A 27726-nucleotide genomic window follows, 5' to 3' on the forward strand; every position below is an offset into this window, starting at 1 on the left:
GCTTCCTTCAGCCTCCGTGACCCTCCCTGACTTCCAAGGGGCAGATTCAAGCAGCTGTTAATTAGGGAAGGGAGGGGATGCAAGGCAAGGGAGCAACCAACAGTCAAGAAAAACAATAGTGCAGCTTTGGGGCAGGGCCCCAGTTCCCTATCAAGAGATACACACAAAATATCTTTGAGCTGTTTTGTAGATGCTGAAACCCCCACCAGGTGGGAGAAGTTATCCGTTAAGGATGGTGTGCTGCCCACAAGCACAGAGACCCCAGACTGGTTGGAACCAGAAGGTTGATGATGCCGACTCCCACTTACCTCACCACCAACCCATCAGAAGAATGTCCGCAAGCTGATCACGCCCTCTTTGAACCATTACTATAAAACTCCTCACTACCCTCTTCAAGTTGGGACACAAGTTTTGAGGCCATTAGCCCGCTGTGGCCCCCTTTGACTGGCAAAGCAGTAAAGCTATTCTTTTCAGCTTCACCCAAAACTCTGTCTCCAAGATTTAATTTGGTGTCGGGGTCCAGAGGCCCGATTCAGCCTCAGTAGTATGCATCAAAGTACACATTTCTTAGATGAGTGAAGGACAGAAAGAAAAAAGAGACAAATTTCAAAGAAGTAAAGATATTCATTAGGGTTAGGGGCTACATTTCCTAGAAATCTTGCAGAAATAGTCACCAAAAAGCTTTTTTTGGTATGTGGAGGGGAGTGGGGGTGGGTAGGGAGGGATAACTGGTGGTCAATTTAGAGTTATAGGTACCATGGCATAGAGATGATTCCTTCTAGTCCTTTCCCTGTTCTGTGGCCTTAGAAAAGTAACTTAATCACTCTTAGATTCAGTTTCTCCATCTGTAAAATCAAAGAGCTATTAAAGATTGTACGGATTAGATCTTCTAACATGCTATGAATCTCTGAATAGAGGTAACACATCTGGCCTACACATACACATGACTTTTCCCTACCGACAACATTTGGTTCATTGGATCCAATGGTTAGTTGGGATGACAAGGAAGCAGGGGACAAGGGAGTCATCCTGAGGCATCCTTTGCTCTTTGAGAGTTTTCAGCTAACAGACTTCGACGTGATCTTTAATTTGGCAGTATTTGCCTCTGAGTTTATGTGTGCCCATTCTTTATGCAAGGTTACTGTCAAGGCAAACTTACTTGCTTCTAACCATCACCTTGAAAATCATTTCCTTTTAAGGCTGCAGTTCTAATACTACTTAAATTATTCCCAGGGGGAGAGGGGAGAGGGGAACAGGATTAAAAGTACAATTAACAATTTAAAATGACTCAGTATATCCCTGCAGCAAACCATTCCCTCAAAAAGCACACCTTCAATAAAATAGGTCAAACAGTACTACTGAATAATCTCTCAAAATGTTTAACATTTCCCCAAAAAGACATGATTAAAAAACAGTGGATTAATAATGTTAAAATCACTTGACTTTGTTTTTGCCAGAAAATGGGGTTAGTGTTAAACCAATTTAACAAACGGAATTTCAATGCCATGGGAAAATTAGAGTCACAAACTCCAGAAAGATGCTTAGATTTCCAAAAATGAGATAGTTACTGGCATGTTTTCAGCTGAAGCAACTGCTACATTATCAACCATTCATTCTCAAAATACTATTGACAAAACATTAGGAAATTATTTGTATTTCAAATAACAAATCTGGATTCAGCTCACTTGCTATTGTCTTATTTTTTGTTTTCATCAAAACAATGATTTAACTCGTCTGCCTTTCCATGGACAATTCTGCCTAATCACACCCACCTTGTGGTTTCAAAGGATGGGAAATGCCTTTGATTCAAAAGATTTAAAACTCAGTTATTATGAAAATAGGAACAGTATGATTGGAAACAAGCACTAAAATGCACACAATGATTCTTAGATCCTTAGAAGAGATTTCAGAGAAACAATGTAAGATGAAAGGAAAGACTATCTGTATTTCTAATGTTAGAAATACACTAAAATAATATTTATCGCATTTGCTCTTGAAAATTCAGATTAGCATGCATTTCAGTGATTTTATTCATTGTTGTCACTAAACAGGGGCTAAAATATTTAAAGATCACTTCTCCTCCGGCCAAAAGCATCATAGCTTTTCACAGGTGCTATGGATTGCTCAAACTCAATTATGGAGGTTTTGAGTATCTGGGCACTGGTGAGGGACAGGAAAGTAATGAAGTAAGTAGGGTTTAGAGAAATGATGGAAGTTGAAGCCAAGTAAGGATGGGACCCTCAGGCTGCCTATCAGCTTTTTCTGAAACCTCTCCTCAACTGTGCCTGGATTGGTCCCTCCATATCTACACCCTTACAGCACCCATGCATGCCCCCATTATACTGTCTTCTTATTATGCAATTTATTGGTTTGGCTGCCAAAAAGGTTTGTTCGAGTTTTTCTGTAACACCTTACAGAAAAACCAGAATGAATTTTTTGGCCAACCCAATATTCTTCCTCTTCTCCCCAGATTAGGAGCTCACTGGGGACAAGAGCATCTTTTATTGCCATATCCGCAATGTGCTGTGTAAGTCCTCGTACTTACATCCTCAGACAATGTCTATCAAATAAATGAATTACATCTTCTGGAATGTGGGGTCTATAAGAGCCTGGAACTTAACTTCTTGCTTGCTGATGTACTCTCAGTGCCTTTAAAATATCCTGGCATATGGTAGGCACTTGATAAATATTTCTTAAAGGAATCAATAATTCAATTGAGCAACACCCCCCTTAGAAAGCAGGCTCATAGGAGACCTTCAAGATGGCAGAGGACTAAGACGTGGAGATCACCTTCCTCCCCACAAATACATCAGAAATACATCTACACGTGGAACAACTCCTACAGAACACCTACTGAATGCTGGCAGAAGACCTCAGACTTCCCAAAAGGCAAGAAACTCCCCATGTACCTGGGTAGGGCAAAAGAAAAAACAGAGACAAAAGAATAGGGACAGGACCTGCACCTCTGGGAGGGAGCTGAGAAGGAGGAAAAGTTTCCACACACTAGGAAGCTCCTTCACTGGCTGAGGTAGGGGGTCGTCGGGGGGAAGCTTCGGAGCCACGGATGAGAAGGCAGCAATAGGGCCTCAAAGGACAAAGTGGAGAGATTCCCACACAGGAGATAGGTGCCGACCAGCACTCACCAGCCTGAGAGGCTTGTCTGCTCACCCACCAGGACAGGTGGGGGCTGGGAGCTGAGGCTCCGGCTTCAGAGGTCAGATCCCAGGAAGACGACTGAGGTTGGCTGTGTAAACACAGCCTGAAGGGGGCTAGTGTGTCACAGCTAGCCAGGAGGGAGTCTGGGAAAAAGCCTGAAACTGCCTAAGAGGCAAGAGACCATGATTTCGGGGTGTGTGAGGAGAGCAGATTCAGAGCACTGCCTAAACGAGCTCCAGAGACGGGCATGACCTGCAGCTATTAGCACAGACACCAGAGATGGGCATGAAATGCTAAGGCTGCTGCTGCAGCCACCAAGAAGCCTGTGTGCAAGCACTGCTCACTATCCACACCTCCCCTCCCTGGAGCCTGTGCAGCCCGCCACTGCCAGGGTCCCGTGATCCAGGGACAACTTCCCCGGGAGAACACACGGCACACCTCAGGCTGGTGCAACATCTCGCAGGCCTCGCAGGCTCGCCCAGCATTCCGTACCCCTCCCTTCCACCCCCTCCCCCCACCCCCAGCAGCCTGAGTGAGCCCGAGTCCTCTAACCCCGTCCTGTTTGAGTGAAGAACAGACACCCTCAGGTGGGGTCAAATCCAAAGCTGAACACCAGGAGCTGCGACCAAAGAGAGAAGGGGAGATTTCACCCAGCAGCCTGAGGACCAGTGGATTAAATCTCTACAATCAACTTGATGGACCATGCATCTCTGGAATATCTGAATAGAAAACGATTAATCCCAAAATTGAGACACTGGATTTTGGGAGAAACTGTAGACTTGGGGTTTGCTTTCCACATCTGATTTGTTTCTGGGTTTTATGTTTATCTTAGTTTAGTACTTAGAGCTTATTATCATTGGTAGATTTGTTTACTGATTTGGTTGTTCACTTCCTTTTTGTTTATATATATATATATACATACATATTTTTTTTTCCTTTTTCTCTTTTGTGAGTGTGTATGGGTATGTTTATTTGTGTGATTTTGTCTGTATAGCTTTGCTTTTACCACTTGTCCTAGGGTTCTGTCTGCCCCTTTTTTTGTTTCCTTGGGGGTTTTTTAGTATAGTTTTTAGCGCTTGTTATCATTAGTGGATTTGTTTTTTGGTTTGGCTGCTCTCTTCTTTCCTTATTACTTTTTAATTTTTAATAATTTTTTTATATTAATAACTATTTTATTTCATTTTATTCTTTCTTTCTTTCTTATCTTCACCCTTTTCTTCTGAGCTGTGTGGCTGACACAGTCTTCACGACAGGCCTGTGCCTCTGAGGTGGGAGAGCCAAGTTCAGAACACTGGTCCACCAGAGACCTCCCAGCCCCATGTAATATCAAGTGGTGAAAGCTCTCCCAGAGATATCCATCTCAATGCTAAGATCCAGCTCCACCCAATGACCAGCAAGTTACAGTGCTAGACACCCTATGGCAAACAACTAGCAAGACAGGAAAACAACCCGACGCGTTAGCAGAGAGGCTGCCTAAAATCATAATAAGGTGCAAACACCCCAAAACACACCACTGGACATGGTCCTCCCTACCAGACAGACAAGATGCAGCCTCATCCATCAGAACACAGGCACCATTCCGTTCCACCAGGAAGACTACACAACCCACTGCACCAACCTTAGACAATGGGGGCAGACACCAAAAACAATGGGAACTACGAACCTGCAGCCTGTGAAAAGGAGACCCCAAACACAGTAAGTGAAGCAAAATGAGAAGACAGAGAAACACACAGCACATGAAGGAGCAAGATAAAAACCCACCAGACCAAATAAATGAAGAGGAAATAGGCAGTCTACCTGAAAAAGAATTCAGAGTAATGATAGTAAAGATGATCCAAAATCGTGGAAATAGAATGGAAAAAATACAAGAAACATTTAACAAGAACCTAGAAGAACCAAAGAGCAAACAAACAATGATGAACAACACAATAAATAAAATTAAAAATTGTCTAGAAGTAATTGATAGCAGAATAATTGAGGCAGAAGAATGGGTAAGTGACCTGGAAGATAAAATAGTGGAAATAACTACCACAAAGCAGAATAAAGAAAAAGAATGAAAAGAATTGAGGACAGTCTCAGAGACTTCTAGGACATTAAAAGAACCAACATTCAAATTATAGGGGTCCGAGAAGAATAAAGGGAAAAAAAAGGGACTGAGAAAAAATTTTAAGACATTATAGTTGAAAACGTCCCTAATAAGGGAAAGGAAATATTCAATCAAGTCCAGGAAGCAAAGAGAGTCCCATACAGGATAAATCCAAGGAGAAACATGCCAAGACACATATTAATCAAACTATCAAATATTAAATACAAAGAAAAAATATTAAAAGCAGCGAGGGAAAAAAAAATAACATACAAGGGAATCCCCATAAGGTTAACAGCAGATCTTTCAGCAGAAACTCTGCAGGCTAGAAGGGAGTGGCGGGACATACTTCAAGTGATGAAAGGGAAAAACTTACAATCAAGATTACTCTACCCAGCAAGGATCTCATTCAGATTCAATGGAGAAATTAAAACCTTTACAGACAAGCAAAAGCTAAGAGAACTCAGCACCTCCAAACCAGCTCTACAACAAATGCTAAAGGAATTTCTCTAAGAAGGAAACACAAGAGAAGAAAATGACCTACAAAAACAAACCCCAAAAAATTAAGAAAAATAGTAATAGGAACATACATATCGATAACTACCTTAAATGTAAATGGATTAAATGATCTAACCAAAAGACATAGACTGGCTGAATGGACTAAAAAAAGGGACCCGTATATATGCTATCTACGAGACACCCACTTCAGGGACACATGCAGACTGAAAAAGAAATTCCATGCAAATGGAAATAAAAACAAAGCTGGAGTAGCAATTCTCATATCAGACAAAATAGACTTTAAAATAAAGACTATTACAAGAGACAACGAATGATCTACATAATGATCAAGGGATCAATCCAAGAACAAGATATAACAATTGTAAATATTTATGCACCCAACACAGGAGCACCTCAATGCAGAAGGCAAATGCTAACAGCCATAAAAGGGGAAATCAACACTTGCACAATCATATTAACACCCCACTTTCACCAAAGGACAGATCATCCAAAATGAGAATAAATAAGGAAACGCCAGCTTAAAATGATACATTAAACAAGATGGACTTAATTGATATTTATAGGACATTCCATCCAAAAAAAACAGAATACACATTCTTCTCAGATGTTCATGGAACATTCTCCAGAAGAGACCATACCTTAGGTCACAAATCAAGCCTTGGTATTTTTAAGAAAATTGAAATCATATCAAGCATTTCTTCCGACCACAATGCTATGGGACTAGATATCAATTACAGGAAAAAAAATGTAAAAAATACAAGCACATGGAGGCTAAACAATACACTACTTAATTACCAAGACATCACTGAGGAAATCAAAGAGAAAAACAAAAAATACCTGGAAAAAAATGACAATGAAAACACGATGACCCAAACCTATGGGATGCAGCAAAAGCAGTTCTAAGAGGGAAGTTTACAGCAATACAATCCTACGTTAAGAAGCAAGAAATATCTCAAATAAACAACGTAACGTTACACGTAAAGCAATTAGAGAAAGAAGAACAAAAAACCCCAAAGTTTGCAGAAGGAAAGAAATCATAAAGATCAGATTAGAAATAAATGAAAAAAAAATGAAGGAAACGATAGCAAAGATCAATAAAACTAAAAACGGTTTATTTGAGAAGATAAAAAGATTGATAAACCATTAGCCAGACTCATCAAGAAAAAAAGGGAGATAAATCAACAGAATTACAAATAAAAAAGGAGAAGCAACCACTGACACTGTAGAAATACAAAGGATCATGAGAGATTACTACAACCAACTCTATGCCAATAAAATGGACAACTTCGAAGAAATGGACAAATTCTTAGAAATGCACAACCTTCTGAGACTGAACCAGGAAGAAATAGAAAATATGAACAGACCAATCACAAACACTGGAACTTTGATTGAAACTTTTGATTCAAAATTGAAACTTTGATTAAAACTCTTCAAACAAACAAAAGCCCAGGACCAGATGGCTTCACAGGTGAATTCTATCAAACATTTAGAGAAGAGCTAACACCTATCTTTCTGAAACTCTTCCAAAATATAGCAGAGGGAGGAACACTCCCAAACTCATTCTATGAGGCCACCATCACACTGATACCAAAACAAGACAAAGATGTCATAAAGAAAGAAAACTACAGGCCAATATCACTGATGAACATAGATGCAAAAATCTTCAACAAAATACTAGCAAAGAGAATCCAACAGCACATTAAAAGGATCATACCCCATGATCGAGTGGGGTTTATCCCAGGAATGCAAGGATTCTTCAATATATGCAAATCAATAAAGTGATATACCATATAAACAAACTGAAGGAGAAAAAACATATGATCATCTCAATCCATGCAGAAAAAGCTTTCAACAAAATTCAACACCCATTTATCATAAAAACCCTGCAGAAATTAGGCACAGAGGGAACTTTCGTCAACATAATAAAGGCCATATATGACAAACCCACAGCCAACATCATTCTCAGTGGTGAAAAACTGAAATCATTTCCACTAAGATCAGGAAGAAGACAAGGTTGCCCACTGTCACCACTATTATTCAACATAGTTTTTGAAGTTTTATTCACAGAGATCAGAGAAGAAAAAGAAATGAAAGGAATCCAAATTGGAAAAGAAGAAGTAAAGCTGTCACTGTTCGCAGATGACATGATACTATACATAGAGAATCCTAAAGATGCTACCAGAAAACTACTAGAGCTAATCAATGAATTTGGTAAAGTAGCAGGATACAAAATTAATGCACAGAAATCTCTAGCATTCCTATACACTAATGATGAAAAATCTGAAAGTGAATTTAAGAAAACACTCCCATTTACCATTGCAACAAGAACAATAAAATATTTAGGAATAAACCTACCCCAGGAGACAAAAGACCTGTATAGAGAAAATTATAAGACACTGATGAAAGAAATGAAAGATAATACAAATAGATGGAGAGTTATACCATGTTTTTTGATTGGAAGAATCAACACTGTGAAAATGACTCCACTACCCAAAGCAATCTACAGGTTCAATGCAATCCTTATCAAAATACCACTGGCATTTTTCACAGAACTAGAACAAAAAATTTCACAATCTGTTTGGAAACACAAAAGATCCCATATAGCCAAAGCAATGTTGAGAAAGATAAAGGGAGCTGGAGAAATTAACCTCCCTGACTTCAGACTATACTGCAAAGCTACAGTAATCAAGACAGTATTGTACTGGCACAAACACAGAAATATAGATTAATGGACCAGGATAGAAACCCCAGAGATAAACCCATGCTCATATGGTCACCTTATCTTTGATAAAGGAGGCAAGAATATACAGTGGAGAAAAGACAGCCTCTTCAATAAGTGGTGCTGGGAAAACTGGACAGCTACATGTAAAAGTATGAAATTAGAATATTCCCTAAAACCATACACAAAAATAAGCTCAAAATGGATTAAAGACCTAAATATAAGGCCTGACACTATCAAACTCTTAGAGGAAAACATAGGCAGAACACTCTATGACATCAATCACAGCAATATCCTTTTTGACCCACCTCATAAAGAAATGGAAATAAAAACTAAAATAAACAAAAGGGACCTAATAAAACTTAAAAGCTTTTTCACAGCAAAGGAAACCATAAACAAGACCAAAAGACAGCCCTCAGAATGGGAGAAAATATTTGCAAATGAAGAAACTGACAAAGGATTAATCTCCAAAATTTACAAGCAGCTCATGCAGCTCAATATCAAAAAAACAAACAAACCAATCCAAAAATGGGCAGAAGACCTAGACAGACATTTCTCCAAAGAACATATACAGACTGTCAACAAACACATGAATGAATGCTCAACATCATTAATCATTAGAGAAATGCACATCAAAACTACAGTGAGATATCAACTCACACCAGTCAGAATGGCCATCATGAAAAAACCTACAAACAATAAATGCTGGAGAGGGTGTGGAGAAAAGGGAACCCTCTTGCACTGTTGGTGGGGATGTAAATTTATACAGACACTATGGAGAACAGTATGGAGGTTCCTTAAAAAAACTAAAAATAGAACTACCATGCGATCCAGCAATCCCACTACTGGGCATATACCCTGAGAAAACCATAATTCAAAAAGAGTCATGTACCACAATGTTCACTGCATGTCTATTTACAATAGCGAAGACATGGCAGCATCCTAAGGGTCCATCAACAGATGAATGGATAAAGAAGATGTGGCACATATATACAATGGAATATTACTCAGCCATAAAAAGAAATGAAATTGGTTTATTAATAGTGAGGAGCATGGATCTAGAGTCTGTCATACAGAGTGAAGTAAGTCAGAAAGAGAAAACAAATACCATATGCTAACACATATATATGGAATCTAACGGGGGAAAAAAAAGGGTCATGTGGAACCTAGGGGCAAAATGGGAATAAAGACACAGACCTACTAGAGAATGGACCTGAGGATATGGGGAGGGGGAAGGGTCAGCTGTGACAAAGTGAGAGCGTGGCATGGACATATATACACTACCAAACGTAAAATAGCTAGTGGGAAGCAGCCGCATAACACAGGGAGATCAGCTCGGTGGTTTGTGACCACCTAGAGGGGTGGGATAGGGAGGGTGGGAGGGTGGGAGAAGCAAGAGGGAAGAGATATGGGAACGTATGTATATGTATAACTGATCCACTTTGTTATAATGCAGAAACTAACACACCCTTGTAAAGTAATTATACTCCAATAAAGACGTTAAAAGAAAAAAAAGATTAAAGACCTAAATGTAAGGCCAGGCACTATAAAACTCTTCGAGGAAAACATAGGCAGAACACTCCATGACGTAAATCACAGCAAGATCCCTTATGACCCAGCTCCTAGAGCAATGGAAATAAAAACAAAGATAAACAAAATGGGACCTAATGAAACTTAGAAGCTTTTGCACAGCAAAGTAAAACATAAAGGGGACGCGCTGACAACCCTCAGAATGGGAGAAAATGTTTGCAGATGAAGCAACTGACAAAGGATTAATCTCAAAAATTTACAAGCAGTTCATGCAGCTCAATATCAAAAAAACAAACAGCCCAATCAGGGGCTATTCAGAAAGAAGCTGTCACTATTTTATAGCATCATTTTTTTTAGGCAGCAACACTGTCCTTGGCAAAAAAAAAAAAAGTCATTTTCTTTTCTGTGTGTTTTTATTCCTTTCAGTGAGTGCATAACATTTACAAAAATACAGACCAGCAGCAGTCATTACTAAGGGCTATTAATTCTGTACCTAGGCAAACACTCTGCCACCAATAAATGCTAACAAATATGATGCAAATGACCGAACCAATACATACTGCTTAACACAAACTAGCTTATCCTTCAAATGAAGGACAGAAGACCTGGATGGACATTTCTCCAAAGAAGATATACGTATTGCCAACAAACACATGAAAGGATGCTCAACAGCGCTAATGGCTAGAGAGATGCAAATCGAGACTACAATGAGCTATCACTTCACACCAATCAGAATGGCCATCATCAAAATATCTACAGACAATGGATCCTGGAGAGGGTGTGGAGAAAGGGGAAACCTCTTGCACTGTTGGTGGGAATGTGAATTGGTACGGCCACTGTTGAGAGCAGTGTGGAGGTTCCTTGGAAAACTAGACCTAAAGCTACCGTGCAACCCAGCAGTTCCACTGCTGGGCATGTACCTTGAGAAAACCATAATTCAAAAAGGGTCTTGTATCACAATGTTCACTGCAGCTTTATTTACAATAGCCAGGACATGGAAGCAACTTAAGTGTCCATCGACAGATGAATGGATAAAGAAGATGTGGCACATATATACAGTGGAATATTACTTAGCCATAAAAAGAAATGAAATTGAGTTATTTGTAGTGAGGTGGATGGACCTAGAGTCTGTTATACAGAGTGAAGTAAGTAGTCAGAAAGAGGAAAAAAAAAAAGTTTCTGAAGAACCTAGGGGCAGGACAGGAATAAAGACGCAGACATAGAGAATGGACTTGAGGACAGAGGGAGGGGGAAGGGTAAGCTGGGATAAAGTGAGAAAGTGGCATGGACATATATACACTACCAAATGTAAAATAGATAGCTAGTGGGAAGCAGCTGTGTAGCACAGGGAGGTCAGCTCGGTGCTTTGTGTCCACCTAGATGGGTGGCATAGGGAGGGTGGGAGGGAGACAAAAGAGAGAGGAGATATTGGGGTATATGTATAGACATAGCTGATTCACTTTGTTATAAAGCAGAAACTAACACACAATTGTAAAGTAATTATACTCCAATAAAGATGTTACAAAAAAAAAAAAAAAAGAAAGAAAGCAGGTTCATAGCTCTAACAGATACAATGACTAGTGGCTTTAAAATAAAGTGTATCTCAACAGTTCTGGTTCAAATGTGAATTAGATAAAGATGACCAGTGCCAAAGTATATGTTGTTTGTTAAGCATGCCAATGTAAGAAACAATGACCTAATGCTTTTCTGTTATTTGGTACTATAGAGGCATGACTATAGCCTAATAGAATCTCAAATTTTGTGAGACATCTTGGGCTTCATTTTAAAATAAATGAAAGACTTGTTAAACACTCAGTTAAAATGTATTTGCTTGACAGAAATCACCTCTAGAGGACGATTTAATCCTTAGTGCTTGACATGAAATTCCCCTGATTGTGTTCAGGGGTGAACAGGTGGTCTGTCAGAATATTAAGAATATATATATTTGCATAAACAGATGAAAAACATCTAAAGCTCTCAGAATTCTCACGATGTAAACAGGTTTTTTGCCTGACCTCATGCTAAACATGTGGAATAATGTGCTCCTTTGAAAAAGAGAGCAGACTCTCATTCTTACTGTCACAAATTGGAAAATTGCTTTTATGTTAGATGGATGGTTGAATTTACCATGTGGGAACAGATCCTCCAGGTACTTGATCAATCACTTGTCCAAACAGGAAAACTGTAATCCTTTTCCTCCAAAACATGAATGCTCCAAAACAAAAGAGAGATTTTTATGGGACAAATAGAACTAATACATTGTGCCCTCATAGCAAATGTTCTCTGGTAAAAAGGAAGAAACATTTACAGTAAGTAGGAGGTACCTTGGAGGACTGGAAGGTTCAGTATTAATGTTCAGTTTATTTACTAGCAGAATAGATTCAGGCTCCTGCTTATGAGGAGAAATACACAAGAGGAAACTTTAATAATGTACATCCAGACTCTATGGCTTAATACATACGTCCCCTTTATTTATTTGTGCTCCAAATCTATCTTCAAAGAAATGGGAGTATGCTTGAAAGAAACCAAGCAATCTCTAATAAAGGAGCAAGATTATGAAGTTACCTGGGGATCTGGCTAAGCATAAGGGGACTTTAAATATCAAAAGAAACTGATTTGATTCCTTTTTCTGATCCAATGTTGTCTAGGGAAGTCTAAAGAATTAAACAGTTTTGTGCTTTCCCAAACTTTTAAGTATCCATACTATACAGAGAGGACATTTGTTTCTTCCTTGAAGCTGAGTTTCTTAATTTTGTGTTTTTTAAAATAAGAGGGGATACTTCTGAGATAGGCTTGATAAATCTAGATCTGTTTTATTGCTGTTTGGTTGGTTTTCTGGTTATGTTTCTTGATCCCCTCCAGCAAGGTTTCAAAACAGCAGAAAATTACCGATTCAATAGGCAACGAGTTTAAATTCAAAGATAAGTTGGTTATTCATCAAGTCTTTTTTGTTGTGGCTGCATTATTCATTGGCCAACAATAATTTAGGACTCAAGTTACAAACGTATCATGTGGAAAATACGATCAAAATCATCTCTGAAAGTTATGTTTCAAAACCTGACAAAAGAATGCCAGTACTCTGAAATTTCTCCAGATTACAAGAAATGAGCACTCAATACAGTATGCTCTAAAACACTTAAATGCAACATAATTGGTAGAATAGATACCTATGCCAGCTTAATTAAACATTCAACTTCCACTTTGCTTGTTTTTGGCAACTGAAAATTTCTGACATGAAGGAATATGCCAGGAAAGGTTAATAAATGTAATTCTGATAAACAATTTCTACTTCTCATACATTCAATTACAAATATGTTCTGCTTTTCTATCATGCACCCAGAACTTCTTACAAAGCACTAATAAAAGATGTGTAACTCCTTCATTCAAGATTTCAATTTGTAAATCTTTGAATAGAATTCAAGTGACCCTCTAAGGGACTCCAGTCTCTTTATCTCTCTTAAGCATGATTATATTGATATATATGCAATTATGATAGCTACACACTGATATAAAATGAGCACATATGTATTTTCCTATTAAAATAATTAACTTCATCGAGTAATGATCACTAATGAAAAGTAAATGAAAAGATTATATCTATGTTGGTAGCAAATTTTTTTAGGAGTTATCAGATTGTCAAACAACAGGATTTTTAAAAAAAATATCCTGGTGAGATGATAATTTTTGTGCCATAAAAGCAAACATTGCACTGGACAAAATTAAATAGGAGAGCAACATTTTATTCAAGGCTATGCAATAGGGAAGAGAAACCAGAACTTAGTCTGAACTTAACTTCACTGAAATAAAAAATGAGAAAGTTTTTTGTTTGTTTGTTTTTTTCCCGCTATGCGGGCCTCTCACTGTTGTGGCCTCTCCCGTTGCGGAGCACAGGCTCCAGACGCGCAGGCTCAGCGGCCATGGCTCACGGGTCCAGCCACTCTGTGGCATGTGGGATCTTCCCAGACTGGGGCACGAACCCGTGTCCCCTGCATCAGCAGGCGGACTCTCAACTGCACCACCAGGGAAGCCCGAGAAAGTTTTTAAGAGCTGAGGTGGATTGGTGGAGGGGAGAGTTTCTAAGAGCTGGAGTGGGGGGAATCCCAGTCATGTGTGTTTTCTAACTGGCCTTACCCAAAGCAACAATAAACTTTCTCTCACCCTCATGACAGGAGGTAGCAGTACAACTTGGAGTAAGGCAGCTACCCAAGTTACGATCCTACACTCCCACAAAGACTGAGAAACAAGAACTATCTTCCTTGATGAGGACATTTGAAAGGGATGTCTCCCAGGTCCTTGAGAAAGCTGGTCCCGGGCTGAAAAACTGGCAAGAGGCTTTAAAAATTTTTATATCTCAAAAGGACAGAGAAAAAATATAGTAAGTTTTCTAAAATAAATGCTCTGAGGAAAGTGAAGGTAGGGCCCTCTGAGGTTAGACTTTCTGGATTCTTTAAGGGCCAAGGTGAGGGGGAGGCCTGGGGCCTAGAGGCAGAAAGAAGCCTGTCTAAAGTTTTGTCAAGCTGAGGGAAATGTCAAGGCCATCTTGATGAGTACTCAGTGCTAACAGAAACATCTAATAAATAAAAATATCAAATCAAATGTGTAACCAGCAGTAGAGGTAATGTGGCTCATTTTGTTACTGTCAAAGTGCAATTATCAATTTATCCCACGAAAAGCAGGCATTCTTTTTCCTTATGTTTATCTACCTTGCTCTCACTCTTTAGACAAGCAGTTAGCAATCTAAAGTCCACAGCCAAACTCAGCCCATAGATTTTGTTTTTAAAACAGAGTTTTATCAGAGCACAGCCATGCTATTTTGTTTACTTATTATCTACAGCTGCTTATGCACTAGGAATGTAGAATTGAGTGGCTGTGACAGACACCATAGAACCCACAAAGCTGAAAATACTCTCTGGTCTTTACAAAAAAAAAAAAATGCTGACCTCTGCTTCAGACAATTTTCAATGTGAGCAGGGGCTTTGTCCCACTGACTTATAAGTATGATGGGATCCAAATTCACCTGCAAGTCACTGGATACCAAAAAGCATCCAAAAATATTTTTTATTGTTATTGTTTACTTAAGTTAAAAAGGTAATAGAAAAATGAAAGCAATAAGCTGAAGGATCTATGATTCTTCTCTTTTAAACTACCATACATTTACCATTTTTTTCTGTATTAACATGGTTGTGTTTCTCAGAATATCAGAAACACGGCAATGAAGAAATCCAACATCAGCTCACAGAGATATTTTGGAATAAATTTAACTGGATCCTTTCTTTTACTGGGATTCTTTCCCGAAGATTTTTTTGTTTTTGTGGGTTTCTTTAAACATAGTTCTCTTGGCAGTACAGTTCATTTACTTTAGACTATTAAATCATAGTTACATTTTAATTGTAATCAAATTTTATACTAGTTGCTCTGATGAGTTCTTATAGCCATTGACATAGGACAGAGCAGACAGCTGTCACAGACTTCATCATGGCTGCCCAGCTTCAAAATAGGTTGCCTCAAAAGGAATGAGCTCCCAGAGATCAGATGAAGATGGTGGAGGAGTAGGATATGGCGCTCACCTTCTTCCACAAATACATCAAAAATACATCTACATATGGAACCATTCTCACAGAACATCTACTGAACGCTGGCAGAAGACCTCAGACTCCCAAAAGGGCAAGAAAATCTCCACATAACTGGGTAGGACAAAAGAAAAAAGGAAAAAAAAAAGAGAGAAAAAGGAGTCAGGACGGGCCCTGCACCCCAGAGAGGAAGCCGTGAAAGAGGGAAGGTTTGCGTACCCTGGGAAGTCCCCTCACTTGCAGGGCAATCAGCCAGGACAGAGGGGGAGCTTTGGAGCCTCAGAGGAGAGCACAGTAACTGGTTTATGGAGGGCAAAGCAGAGAGAGACCTGCACAGATGGTAGGTGCCGCTGCCCTGCACTCCCCAGCCTGAGATGCTCATCTGCTGGGGCTGGCAGGGTCTGAGTGCTGAGGCTTGGGTTTTGGAGGTCAGGCACTGGGTGAGGACTGTGGTTGGCTTTGTGGAGACAGCTTGAGGGGGCTAGGGTGTGGTGTGACACAACTGAGGGAGTATGGGAAGAAGTCTGGGCCTGCCAGAGGGGCAAGGCACCGTTGTCTGGGGGCACATGAGGAGAGGGGCAGGACCAAAATAGGAGCTTCCTTCTCCAGGAGAGTGCTCTCAGGTGGCAGGGCACTGCCTACACGAGCTCCAGGGGCAAGCGTGAGACACGGCTGCCATTTCAGACTAAAGAGGCGGGCGCGGACCACAGCTGCTGCTGAGGACCCCATGACTGGGCACCAACCGCTGCCCCCACCTTCCTGGGAGTGCACACAGGCCATGCACCTGCACACCCCCTATCAAGGGGATAACGGCCAGCACACACTGAGGAAAGAGATGGCAAGCATCCAAACCAAAAACAGCCGCTAAGTCAAAAAATATTAAATCCACACAAGCTATGTTGTGATGCTCCCACATATAAATAGCCCTCCAAGACTACAGTAGATAATTGTTTCTCTTAAACTCACAGAGTAAGAGAAATATAAGCAAAATGAAGAAGCAAAGGAATGATTCCCACTTAAAAGACCAAGCGAATTCCCCTGAAAGAGCAAACAATGAAACAGACTTCTTCAGTCTAATAGACACAAGTCCAAAAAGGAAGTAATGAAAATACTGAAGGAATTAAGAAAGGCTATTGACAGAAATGCAAATTGCTGTAAAAAGGAACTAGAAACTATAAAGAGGAGCCAAGAAAAATTAGAAAGTTCATTTGCCAAGATGAAAGCTGAGCTAAAGGCAATGAATAGCAGAATGAATAATGCAGAAGAAGAAATAAGTGATCTGGGAGATAAAATAATGAAAATTAGCCAATCAAAACAGCAGATTGAAAACCAAATTTAAAAAAATGAAAGCAATATAGGAGACCTATGGGATAATATAAAGCATGCCAATCTATGTATAATAGGGATTCCAGAAGGAGAAGAAAGAGAAAAAAGGATTGAAAATGTATTTGAAGAAATTATGGCTGAAAACTTCCCAAACCTAAATAAGGAAACAGATATCCAGATATAGGAAGCATAGAGGGTCCCAAACAAGATGAACCCAAACAGACCTACACCAAGACATATTATAATAAAAATGGTAAAGATAAAGATGAAGAGAGGATTCTAAAGGCAGCAAGATAAAAACAAAGTGTTAATTACAAGGGAACCCCCATAAGGCTATCAGCTGATTTCTCTACAGAAACTCTATAGGCTAGAAGGGAGTGGCAAAATATACTCAAAGTCTTGAAAGAGAAAAATCTGCAACCTAGAATACTATACCAAGCAAGATTATCATTTAAAATAGGAGAAATAAAGAATTTCTAAGACAAGCAAAAACTAAAAGAATACAGGAATACTAAACCTACCTTAAAAGAAATGTTGAAAGTTCTTCTCTAAATTGAAAAGAAACAAGCAGATATAGGAAGGAGGAAATCACAGTTGGAAAGTAAATCACTTAAATTAGCCAGTATACAGACGATTAAAGAAAAAAAATAAAAAATACTGTGAAAGCAATGATAAACACATGGAACAGCAAAAGGATAAACATGAAGATGTAAAAAAGAACATCAAAATCATAAAATGTGTGGAAGGAGAGTAATAAAATGGAAAATGTAGATTATTTTCTTTTAAGAATGTGCATGTAGATTTTTTTTTTAGAATGTGTTTGAGCCTATATGACTATCAGTCTAAACCAAGCAGATATAGAAAGGGGTTAACATACTTGAAAAACAGGGCAGCCACAAATCAAAAGCATAAAATAGATTCACAAAACCCCAAAAGAACACAAGCATAAAATAAAAGGAAATCATCAAACCAGAAAGAAAAACAAAGGAACGAAGAAGAAACACAGAATCAACTGGAAAACAAGGTTTAAAATGGCAATAAATACATATGTATCAATAATTACCTTAAATGTCAATGGGCTGAATGCTTCAATTAAAAGATATAGAGTGGCAGACTGTATTAAAAAAACAAGAGCCTACAATATGCTGCCTACAAGAGACCCACCTTAGAGCAAAGGACACACATAGACTGAAAGTGAGGGGATGGAAAAAGATATTTCATGCAGATAGAAATGACAAGAAAGCAGGAGTTGCAATATTCATATCAGACTTTAAAACACAGGCCATAAAGAAAGAAAAAGAAGGACACTATATAATGGTAAAAGGATCAATACAAGAAGAAGATTTTACACTCATCAATGTACATACACCTAATATAGGAGCACCCAGATACATAAAACAAATACTTTGAGAGTCCGCCTGCCGATGGAGGGGACACGGGTTCATGCCCCGGTCCGGGAAGATCCCACATGCCACAGAGCGGTTAAGTCCGTGAGCCATGGCTGCTAAGCCTGCGCATCTGGAGCCTCTGCTCCGCAACGGGAGAGGCCACAACAGTGAGAGGTCCGCGTACTGCAAAAAGACAAAACAAAAATCAAAACAAAAAAGCCCCAAATACTAACAGACATAAAGGGAGAAATTGATGGGAATACAACAATAGTAGGAGATGTTAACACCCCACTCACATCAATGAACAGATCTAGACAGAAAATCAATGAGGCAACAGGATCCTAAATGATACAATAGAACAGTTAGTCTTAATTGATATTTTCAGGACATTACATTAAAAAAAATACATATTCTTTTCAAGGGCACATGGAACATTCTCCAGAATTAACCATGTACTAGGGCACAAAACTAACCTCAAAAAATTTAAGAGTATAGAAATTATTTCAAGCATCTTCTCTGACCACAATGGCCTGAAACTAGAAATCAACCACGGGAAAAGAAATGAGAAAAAAACGATCAAATGGAGACTAAACAACATGCTACTAAAAAACCGGTGGGTCAACTAGGAAATCAAAAAGGAAATTAAAAAGTACCTTGAGACAAATGACAATGAAAACACAACTACACAAAATCTACGTGATGCAGCAAAAGCAGTTTTTAGAGGGAAGTCCATAGTGATACATGTCTTCCTCAAAAAACAACAAAAATCTCAAATAAACAAGCTAACCTACCATCTAAAAGAATTAGAAAAAAAAGAACAGACAAAACCTAATGTCATCAAAAGGAAGGAAATAATAAAAATCAGGGGAGAAATAAATAAAATAGGGATTTAAAAAATAGGAAAAAAATCAATTAAACCAAAAGCTGGTTCTTTGAAATGTAAAAAAATTGACAAACCTGTGGCCAGGATAATCAAGAAGACAAGAGAGAGAACCCAAATAAACAAAATAACAAATGAAAAGAAGAAATCTCAACCAATACTGCAGAAATACAAAAAATCATAAGAGAATACTATGATCAATTATATGCCAACAAATTTGACAACCTAGAAGAAATGGACAACTTCCTAGAAACATACAGCCCACCAAAATTGAATCAATAAGAAATAGATAATCTGAACAAACGGATCACTAGAAATAAATTAGAATCTGTAATTAAAACAAAACAAAACAAAAAAAACTCCCTACAAACAAAAGTCCAGGACCAGATGGCTTCACAGGAGAATTCTACCTACCACACATACAAAGAACTTATTCCAATCTTCCTTAAACTCTTCCAAAATATTGAAGAGGAGGGACCACTCTCAAAGACATTTTATGAAGCCACCATCACACTGATACCAAAACCAGATAAAGATACCACCAGAAAGGAAAATTACAGGCCAATATCTTTGATGACTATAGATGCAAGAATTCTCAACAAAATATTAGCAAATCAAGTCCAACAACACATAAAAAAGATCATACACCATGACCAAGTGGGATTCACCCCAAGTTCACAAGGATGGTTCAACATATGCAAATTAATCAATGTAATACACCACATTAGCAAAAGAAAAGTCAAAAACAACATGATCATCTCAATAGATGCAGGAAAATCATTTGACAAAATTCAATATCTATTCATGGTAAAAACTCTTACAAAAGTGGGTATAGAGGGGACCATATCTCAACGTAATAAAAACTATTTATGACAAACCCACAACCAATATAACACTCAATGGTGAAAAGCTGAAAGCTATCCTGCTAAAATCTGGGGCAAGCCAAGGATGCCCACTCTCACCACTTCTATTCAATGTAGTATTGGAAGTCCTAGTCACAGCAATCAGACAAGAAAAAGAAATAAAAGGTATCCAAATTGGAAGGGAAGAGGTAAAATTGTCACTATATGCAGATGACATGATACTATATATAGAAAACCCTAATGATTCCACACAAAAACTACTAGATCTAATATATGAATTCAGCGAAGTGGCAGGATACAAGATTAACATTCAGAAATCAGTTGCATTTTTTTACACTAACAATGAAACATCAGAAAGGGAATGTAAAAAAAATAACTTTTAAAATCGCACCAAAAAAATAAAATGCCTAGGAATAAATCCTGACCAAGGAGGTGAAAGACCTGTATGCTGAGAATATTAAACATTAATAAAGGAAATAAAAGAGGATTCAAAGAAATGGAAGGATATCCCATGCTCTTGGATTGGAAAAATATTGTTAAAATGGCAATACTACCCAAAGCAATCTACAGATTTAATGTGATCCCTATCAATATACCCATGATATTTTTCACAGGAGTAGAACAAATAATCCAAAAATTTATATGGAACTATAAAAGACCCAGAATTTCCAAAAGAAATCCTGAGGAAAAATAACAAAGCAGGAGGCATTACTCTCCCAGACTTCAGACAATACTACAAAGCTACAGTAATCAAAACAGTGTGGTATTGGTACAAAAACGGATAATGGGGGAAAAACGGATCAATGGGGAAAAAAAATGGAGAGCCCAGAAATAAACCCACACACCTATGGCCAATTTATCTTCAACAAAGGAGGCAAGAATATAAAATGGGAAAAAGACAGTCTCTTCAGCAATTGGTGCTGGGAAAGTTGGACAGATGCATGTAAATCAATGAAGTTAGAACACACCCTCACACCATGCTCAAAAATAAACTCAAAATGGCTTAAAGACTTATTTAACATAAGACATGATATGATAAACTCCTATAAGAGAGCACAGGCAAAACATTCTCTGACATAAATCATACCATATTTTCATAGGTCAGTCTCCCAAGGCAACAGAAATAAAACCAAAAATAAACAAATGGGAACTAATCAAACTTACAAGCTTTTATGCAGCAAAGGAAACCATACAAAAAAACCAAAAAGACAACCTATGGAATGGGAGAAAATATTTGCAAATGATGCGATCAACAAGGGCTTAATCTCCAAAATACACAACACATATTGTATGCAGCTCATACAACACAACAAAAAAAAACAAACAACCCAATTGAAAAATGGGCGGAAGACCTTAATAGACATTTCTCCAAAGAAGATATACAGATGGCCAATAGGCACATGAAAAGATGCTCAACATCACTAATTATTAGAGAAATGCAAATCAAAGCTACAATGAGGTACCACCTCACACCAGTCAGAATGGCCATCATTAAAAAGTTTACAAATAACAAATGCTGGAGAGAGTATGGAGAAAAGGGAATGTTCCTACACTGTTGGTGGGAATGTAAGTTGGTGCAGCCACTGTGGAAAACAGCATGGAAGTTCCTCAGAAAACTAAAATTAGAACTACCATATGATCCAGCAATCCCATTCCTGGGCATATACCCAGACAAAACTACAATTCAAAAAGATACAAGCACCCCTATGTTCATAGCAGCAATGTTCACAATAGCCAAGACATGAAAACAACCTAAACGTCCACTGACAGATGAATGGATAAAGAATATGTAGTACGTACATACAATGGAATACTAAAAGAGAATGAAATAATGCCATTTTCAGCAACACGGATGTAACTAGAGATTATAACACTAAGTGAAGTCAGGAAGAGAAAGACAAATACCACATAGTATCACTTATACGTGGAATCTAAAATATGGCACAAAAGAACCTACCTACAAAACAGAAACAGACTCACAGATATACAGAACAGACTTGTGGTTGCCAAGGGGGAGTGGGAAAGGGAGAGGGGTCAACTGGGAGTCTGGGGTTAGTAGATGCCAACTATTACATTTAGAATGGATAAACAGCAAGGTCCTATTGTATAGCACAGAGAACTACATCCAATCTCCTGGGATAAACCACAATGGAAAAGAAGATAAAAAAGAATGGATATATGTGTATAACTGAGTCACTTTGCTATACAGCAGAAATTAGCACAACACTGTAAATCAACTATACTTCAATTAAAAGAAAAAGGAGTGAGCTCCCTGTTACTGCAGGTGAGCAAAGGGATGATAACAACTAGTGAGGGATGCAAAAACAGGGTTTCCTGATTCAGAGGGAGTGTCAATTGGGTGACCTCTAAGTTCCTCTTCATACCTAAGAATCTGTAAGCCTTTGTTATTTAGCATGAGGACATTCTGTAAACTGAAAAAGCATACACTATCAGAAAGTTTTAAAAAATCATTCTTACATATGATGTTCTAGAAATATGACTGTTGATTAAATTCTCTGAGCAATAAACCTTGAAGATCTTGGTCTAATATATCCATCAAGTTGGCTGAAAATGATTGACTATCTGGGCCAGCATCTATTCTGTTCACATGAAAATATGATTTGATCTCTAATATGAAAAAACAGTCCTAATATATGTACATAGTTTACATATTATACATGGTTTACATCTGAACAGAATGCACTTATAAACTTAGACCAGGTTTCAAAAGATAAACTCTGGACAAGTAATATAACCCCATTCTAAATCCTTACTGAAACTCCTCAGTAAGGGGTGTGTTTCTGTATGGCTCACTTCTACAGGTTCACGTTTACTGTAGTGTTTGGGTTCTACGGGTGGTCAATAAATCTTGGTTTCGCCAAAGTAGCAGCACTGAGATAAATATAGGAAGGAAGGATATAGTCTGAAGTTACGGTCAACACCATAAGGACTCTAGATGTGTCTCTGATGCTAACAGTCTCTGTAACCTTGGACGACTCACTTTAATCATCAGGCTTTAGTTTTCTCAGGTATCAAGTAAGGCGTTGGTTCTCTAACTTCAGAGTGTACGAGAATCACGTGTTGGGAATATTAAAACACAGATCGCTGGGCCTCACCTTTAGAGTTTCTGACTCAATAGGTCTGAAGTAAGGTAGAAATTTTACATTTCTAAGTTCCCAGGTGCTGCTAATGCTGCTAGTCAAACAGCACATGGGAATGGAATAAGAATTGGGAAGATGATGGTAGTGAGTTACCAAATCCTTAATATTTTATAGCTGTAATAGAGAAAGTAGCCAGCATCCAATCAATTACATCCAAAACGTAACTGTCTTTTTAATCAAAATTTCATTTGATTTAGAAGAAGGGAAATGAACACTCTTTCTATTCCCCCTTTGGATTTCAACAGAGATTTTGATAATGTAAATGTTCTATAATACTTACGTCATAGCTTGATAAATGGATTCAATCCCGTAACGCATGGCAAATTCATCGACTATTTCTTGGGAGGCATCATCAAAGAAAACCTTCCAGGCTTCATCCCCTTTGACCTCTGGGATTTTCACTCCACCATTAGATTTCACTTCAGTCAAGTAATGGAACAAATTCTAAAAGTAAGTGGTTTTCAAATGTTCAGTTTTCTCAGACTAGGCCAGATATATTTAACTGTAACTTTCAGTAAATTATACTTATAATTGCATATAATGTTTCATCAGCATCTATAAATAATAGAAATGTCTCAGATTTTCATTCTAACGTACCTCACCTTTATACAAATTCTGATTTTATTTCTAAGTTTATACGGAATCAATGATTTAAGTGTTTCAGATATACCAAATCATTTTAGAAGGAAGTAAATGTTTTTTCATGTAAACATTTCTACATTCTGGAACATCTTTTGCATTCATGGGCTCTCAGTAAATTATAAAGCTCTGGATGAATAATGTGTTTGGGCTATGTTAATACACAATCTAGGTATGCAAATAATACTAAAGGACTTTGGCTGCAAAATGGTATGAGTCATGACAATGAATTCAGGTTGAAAATAAATATTTTTAGAATTTTGTAATGAAAGAAATCACTACAAAGAATTCCTTTCTGCTTCGAAGAAGTTGAGAAACTGCTGCATGGATGCAGCCTGGGTCACTGAAGGACCCTTTCTTGGGTTTCATTTCTTTTTGTGTCTTGGACCAACAGAAGACTCTGAAAAACAAAGCATGATGCTGTTCCTGTGATCCTAAATCTCTACCCACATTTTAAGGCCAGTGTTGGCTCCCCATCCTGCCAGTTCAAGGGATTTATTGGTATTGGTCTAAAAACTGAACCACCTTTCTTGATGGATTATCACTGGCTATACTGCAGTCAGGAAATTAAGGCTTGGTTCTATATCTAATGACTGTATAATGTGTAAATGACTTAAATATTGTTCCTCATTTCCTTCTTTAGTAAAATGGAGGTGAAAATAATTACATATATACATTTTCATAGATATATTTAGGAAAAATAATGTACAAAGAGCAAAGATTCTCTCAGCTATCTTTTTCTTTCTTAGGAAGGTACTTCCTCTGTACCCTTTGAACATGGGAAAAGGCATATTCCTCAGCTTCACTTCATATTTTTTGATACATGGGACGTGTCATTTGTATCAGGGAAAAAAGCTCTGGTGACATGTCTAACTAAGCTCTCAGTTGCAAAGCATCCAATAATAAAAGCCCAAGATTATCTGTCTGTGCATTTACACTGAGGCGCAAACGGGAACTGATGAATCTGCCCTTTTGACTCAAATTGGGTGGTCTCTACCTCTCTCTAAGCCAACCAGGCTCCTTCTATTGGGTAGTATATTCTCTGCTATCCATGGATGGAAAACTACATTCTGATATTTGCCACCCAGATGTGTTTGTGCAAAGGGTAGTTAAAATGGAGGAGGCTTCAGTACGTATAAAGCCCTCTGTTGTACTCAGAAAAAGACAGACAAAATTACTGCTAATTACATTAGCTCTCCAAAGCCATTGCTACAACGTCAGAATTTTTATATTTAACAGATAATACTAATTAAATCTTCAACAAAATCTGAACACTTACTCAGAATTCTCAAAAACTATCATGATTTGGATCCTCTCCTCCATTATTAAAGTACTATATATTTACAATGCTTCCAAAATATCATGACTTATTTCTTCAATGAATGCTTTCTAATATTCTTCTTCCTCCCTGGAAGAATGGTAATTTAATTTGGTCTACTTGTTCATTATCACCTTATTGCCTCATTTATTAAAACCCGCCTCGTATGTTTGTTCTAAATCTCATTCAAAGACAACCAGCTCGGGCTTCCCTGGTGGCGCAGTGGTTGAGAGTCCACCTGCTGATGCAGGGGACACAGGTTCGTGCCCTGGTCCGGGAAGATCCCACATGCCGCGCAGTGGCTGGGCCCGTGAGCCATGGCCGCTGAGCCTGCGCGTCCGGAGCCTGTGCTCCGCAACGGGAGAGGCCAGAGCAGTGAGAGGCCCGCGTACTGCAAGAAGAAAAAAAAGACAACCAGCTCTCTCTTCAGGGGGTAATACATAGGCTATGTGATACCTTGGCACATCACTTGCTATAGTACAGAGTAAGAACTTCACGGACAATTTTACAAACCTAATTCAATTCTATTTTTAAAACGAATATTTTGTTGCATGATCCATAAACAATACAATCTTTCCTAGGTTTTGTTATTAATACAATTCAATTTATTTACCTCATGTAAACATGTATATTGTAAATGATACGGAGCAACCTTCTCCTCTCCTTTTATTTCCACATTGATTTTCAATCGAATGGCCCCAGACACAGCTGATTTATCTGTCCGTTTCTCTGATAAAGCAAAAAATAACTGGTCAGTCATTTTTGACATCATGTTTCTTATACAAGTTCTCGAAAGCTTTAAAAAAGGGCTTATATTGCTAAAAGCCATTTTTCTAGATCAGGTTTGATTAACCATAATGATTCTGCTAAATACAATTTAAAATAATGTGCCTAATATGTCGCTGGGATTGTCAAACTGTGATATAAATATTTCAAATAGAAAAGCTCAATCAGAAGACCCTACCATTCTGATATAAATTTCTGTGTACTAGATCAGTTTATACAATGAAATTAATTATTTGGGCAATTAAAAGCAAAATAACTAAAAGAAAAAATTAATGAGGAAAGTATTTTATCTAAAAGCCCCACTCTTTCTGTCCTTGAAAAAATGAGTCACAGCTCTAACAAAAACATTTGTTATTAGGTTTCTTTGTCAGTGATTCATGAAGACCTATGGTCTACAGCCTGTGTTTACTTATGTGTTAGATTCACTCTTTCTTTGAATGGAATCAGTATGTAGCCAATTCAGCCTAATAATGTGTGTGTAAATGTATGCACGTGTGTCTAATATGAACTGAGTAGTAGCTTTGAGAGAAAGAAAAGCATAGTCACAAAATTCCTAGGGTGTGAATGTAGGTAGGAGGCCTATGTCTGATACCTACTTCCCTGATGAAACACATAAAGAAGCAAGCTGACCCATCTCAAAAACAAAAGATAAAGAGATAGAGTGACACAAAGTCAGCGGTGAAGACTTCTTTAATTGCCCCTTTTTCTAAGCATAACTGTATTTTTAGCCAAATAAGATACAGTTAAATCACATAGGCCACTTTCTTCTTGTGGAATGTCTGATGACTTTCATCGTTAATATTTAATAGTCGTTGTGTTGTGAAGATTCTTCCCTTAGGACTGCCAGGATCTTGAGAGTTTCTCCTATTGGCTGGGAGAGAGTTGATTCTCAACAAATGCTGAAGTTCTCTGCTGAAGCCAAGAGAAAGTCAAGTCCTGAGACCTTTTTGTCACAGACCTTTTCCTGGAATCACAGGGGAACATTTTAACTACCATCATCACAATGGATCCATGGGACACAGGCTCTGCTTAGATGCCTAGGACTTTTGGCCAAGTCCTCCTTCCATGGTGGAATGGATTCTAAGTAATGAGGAAGGAGGAACATTGTACAAAGAATGAAAATATGGTACTAACGGGGATGGAACCCATTGTGGGATTTTATACAAAGCTAAGACCTGTTCTCTCTCCTTCTAAAGGTTAAACATCAGCAATGACAGCACAAAAGTATGAATTGAGGATGAGCAGGCAAAGGTGTCCAAGTTTGTTGCATCATGTTTTTCTTTCCATAGACTGAAGGACTGTTTCTGCACAAGAGCTGGGTGGCAGATTTTATTAAAAGCACATTCAAATTCTTTTGCAGACTAAATATACCCTTGTACGTTTTGTCAAAAGAATAATTTGAGGAATTTCTGTTCTGAATTCTAACTCCCTCAATTCAAGAAGATGTTAACTTATTGCAAAAAACAAAAACTCACGTAGGCAAGCCTCTTTAGTTAAAACACAACCTATGAGTATTGTGCAGAGTTAACGCCCTGAAGTTTACCCTTGCCTAACATCTCTGTTTTCATATATAAAATTATTTAATAGTATAAACAAGATACAGGAGGATTATCATTATAAGTGAAGCAAAACCTCTATGCCAATAATGGAGAAGCACCAATTTTCTTTAAAGATTTCCCCAAAATAAAATATTTTTTGATAATGAGTTTTTAGTCTAGCTTGAATCACCTATGTTCAGATAAGTTATACATCTCTCCTTCTTTAAATTATTATATAATTCAGATATTC

General features: G+C 38.1%; 1 protein-coding gene across 1 annotated transcript in view; it reads right to left on the reverse strand.

Moving 5' to 3' along the window:
* The window catches only part of UNC13C (unc-13 homolog C), a 385689-nt gene that overhangs the window by 299631 nt on the left and 58332 nt on the right, over positions 1-27726 (reverse strand). Inside the window, exons 7-8 of the mRNA XM_089906237.1 lie at positions 25766-25881; positions 23476-23639 (exon numbers count right to left, since the gene is read on the reverse strand). Coding sequence (XP_089762363.1) covers positions 23476-23639; positions 25766-25881 — 280 coding nt within the window. The remainder of the gene's footprint in view (positions 1-23475; positions 23640-25765; positions 25882-27726) is intronic.

The sequence above is a fragment of the Delphinapterus leucas genome, chromosome 2, assembly GCF_059928025.1.
Source record: "Delphinapterus leucas isolate spDelLeu-1000000601 "Yukka" chromosome 2, BTC_Dleu_Yukka2, whole genome shotgun sequence".
In the NCBI taxonomy this organism is placed as follows: Eukaryota; Metazoa; Chordata; class Mammalia; order Artiodactyla; family Monodontidae; genus Delphinapterus; species Delphinapterus leucas.